Source organism: Medicago sativa, chromosome 6, assembly GCF_051527215.1.
Source record: "Medicago sativa cultivar Bolivia chromosome 6, Bolivia_mono, whole genome shotgun sequence".
NCBI classification, from domain to species: Eukaryota; Viridiplantae; Streptophyta; class Magnoliopsida; order Fabales; family Fabaceae; genus Medicago; species Medicago sativa.
Window position 1 is genome coordinate 69,543,049 of NC_140754.1, and position 2,911 is coordinate 69,545,959.

The 2,911-nt window shown below is 29.1% G+C and overlaps 1 protein-coding gene across 1 annotated transcript; it reads left to right on the forward strand.

The window, feature by feature from the left end:
* The first annotated feature begins 546 nt into the window (after nt 1-546).
* On the forward strand, nt 547-2,424 carry LOC146916539 (gibberellin 20 oxidase 1-like). The gene is made up of 3 exons (XM_085718600.1): nt 547-1,202; nt 1,318-1,639; nt 1,896-2,424. Exons 1-3 carry the CDS (start codon nt 640-642, stop codon nt 2,157-2,159), a joined length of 1,149 nt encoding a protein of 382 aa, XP_085574726.1. The 5' UTR covers nt 547-639; the 3' UTR covers nt 2,160-2,424.
* Nucleotides 2,425-2,911: the final 487 nt, after the last annotated feature.

The window sequence follows — 2,911 nt, forward strand, 5'->3', positions numbered from 1 at the left end:
GACATTATCTGCTAAATGATTCAGGCCGTCATTCGTCTGTTTAAATTCGTGATATTAAAAATGAAAGACTCGGAATTTTAATATATTTAAAACTCGTGTAACAAATTAAGATTGAATTAGGAAAAACTTCACATTGAAAAATAAGTACTAAAACTTAAAATTAATATAATTCAAAATTTATCGTTTCCTTTAATGAAGGTTTAAAGACATAAAAAACCTCTCTGATAAATTATCTTATAAAAAATGTATACTTTTGTCTGTCTTTGTTGCTCGAAATGTTATCTTTACTCAACATATTTTATTGAACATTTTTGTCTTTAACCAAGCTTAGTTAATTAAAGACATTATTATGATCCAACTCTTTTAAGATTATTATAACTTATAAATTATAAGATAACTTTATTTTTCAATTCAAAGAATTACACTTTTGTGCTCTTTTATGTGTATGATTCACTTACTGGCTCAAACATGTTGGTGACTTGCATGTTGGAGAGAAAATAGAAATCCTCTCTGCCTATATATAATGCAAGTTTTTTCTCTCATTGCATCAATAAGTATTCTTAGTTTTTCTTTCATCCTCTCTCAAGCCTCTCTCTCTCCATTATAAATTATTATAACTAGTTTTGCATTGTTAATGCAATGGCTATAGAGTGCATAACAAGTATAAAAGCTATGACTCAATCACCAAAACAAAACCATAGTAAAAATGAAGATGAAGAATCATCATTAGTTTTTGATGCTTCATTTCTAAGGCACACCATTAACCTTCCAAAACAATTCATTTGGCCAGATGAAGAGAAACCATGCATGAATATACCTGAACTTGATGTTCCACTCATTGATTTAAAAAATTTCCTTTCTGGTGACCCTTTTGCTGCAATGGAAGCTTCAAAAATCATTGGTGAAGCATGTGAAAAACATGGTTTTTTTCTTGTTGTGAATCATGGTATTGATGCAAAGTTAATACAACATGCTCATAGTTACATGGATGGTTTCTTTGAGAATCCCCTGTCTCAAAAACAGAGAGCTCAGAGGAAAACAGGAGAACATTGTGGTTATGCTAGTAGTTTCACTGGAAGATTCTCCTCAAAACTTCCATGGAAAGAAACACTTTCTTTCCAATTTTCTGATGAGAAAAACTCACAAAATATAGTTAAAGACTACCTTTGCAACACATTAGGGGAAGATTTTGAGGAATTTGGGTAGGCAAAAAAATATATCTATTTTTTTTTTCATTTAATTTATATATTTTCTTTAATGATTCATTTCCTTTGTGTTATGTACTAAAATATATTTTTTTTAATTTAATTTATATAGGGAGGTTTACCAAAAGTATTGTGAAGCAATGAGTACACTTTCTTTGGGGATAATGGAGCTTCTTGGAATGAGCCTTGGAGTTGGAAAAAATTGTTTTAGAGATTTTTTTGAAGAGAACAAATCAATAATGAGGCTTAATTATTACCCACCATGTCAAAAACCTGATCTTACATTAGGAACTGGACCTCATTGTGATCCAACATCTTTAACCATTCTACACCAAGACCAAGTTGGTGGCTTGCAAGTTTTTGTTGACAATGAGTGGCATTCCATTAAGCCAAATTTCAATGCTTTTGTTGTCAATATTGGCGACACTTTCATGGTATGTTATGTTCTCTTTCTTTTCAACACTTTTGAAAGTTTTCATTGGTTTGTTTTAGATTCTTAAAAAAAAAATTGAAAAAAAATATTCTAGAAGTTGTTTTAAATGAGCAACTATTGAGTACTTTTTTTGAAAAATTATTTTTGTAACTCAATTTTTTTAAAAGAAATATTTAACAAAAGGGTCATGAATTTTGGCCACATATTTTATGTATGATGGTGTTATTGAACTTTTTTTTTTCACTCTATTTGTTTAGGCTCTTTCAAATGGGAGATACAAGAGTTGTTTACATAGGGCAGTGGTGAACAACAAGACAACAAGAAAATCTCTAGCTTTCTTTTTGTGTCCAAAAGGTGATAAGGTGGTTTGTCCACCAAGTGAATTGGTGAGTGATTTGACACCAAGAATCTATCCTGATTTTACATGGCCTATGCTTCTTGAGTTCACTCAAAAACATTATAGAGCTGATATGAGAACACTTGAGGCTTTTACAAAATGGATCCAACAAAAAAGTGGCTGAAATTTCAAGCTCTTGATGACAAATTATTAGCCGTTGAAAGCCCTATTAGAAAAGTGACCAATCATGTGAAAGTACAAGTGTAATTCATGTCTTGAAAGGTCTTTGAAGCTAGTAAGACAGAAGTGTAATTCGTGCGGCATATTAGTGATCAATAATAAACAAATCAAGGAAGATAAATAGTTATAAGGAATCAATAAAAAAAAAATTGCTCTAACTTTGTAATTTTAATTTTGATTATTATATAGAAAAGATTAATAACTATAAATTATGTGCTAATTTATTTAACTTGCATCACAGCATATTATATGGTATTATTTATATTGAACTTCTTATTGAATAAACTTAAATTTGGCCCATCCGATGAAAGATCTAAAATGTAATGTTAAAAAATTAAATGGTATTATTTTAACAAACTTGTAATTTGTTATGATGTATCTATTATATAAACATTTGATTTGTTAATCAACAGTTGACTCGCTTTAGAAAAACGGACTCAATCAAGTTATATGTTAATTAATACTACATAAGGATTAATTAAGTAAATGGTCTCTATAAGTATTTATAATTTTGTTTTTCTCCCTACAAAATAACATTACACTTTTTAGTCCCTCCGACATCTTTCTTTAGCATTTTAGAGACTAAAATTGTTGATAGAAATTTTTTACAAGGTAAAAATGTTGATGGAAAATTTTACAGGGACTAAAAATGTTGATGAAAAATTTTACAAGGACTAAAAAATATGATTTTATTTT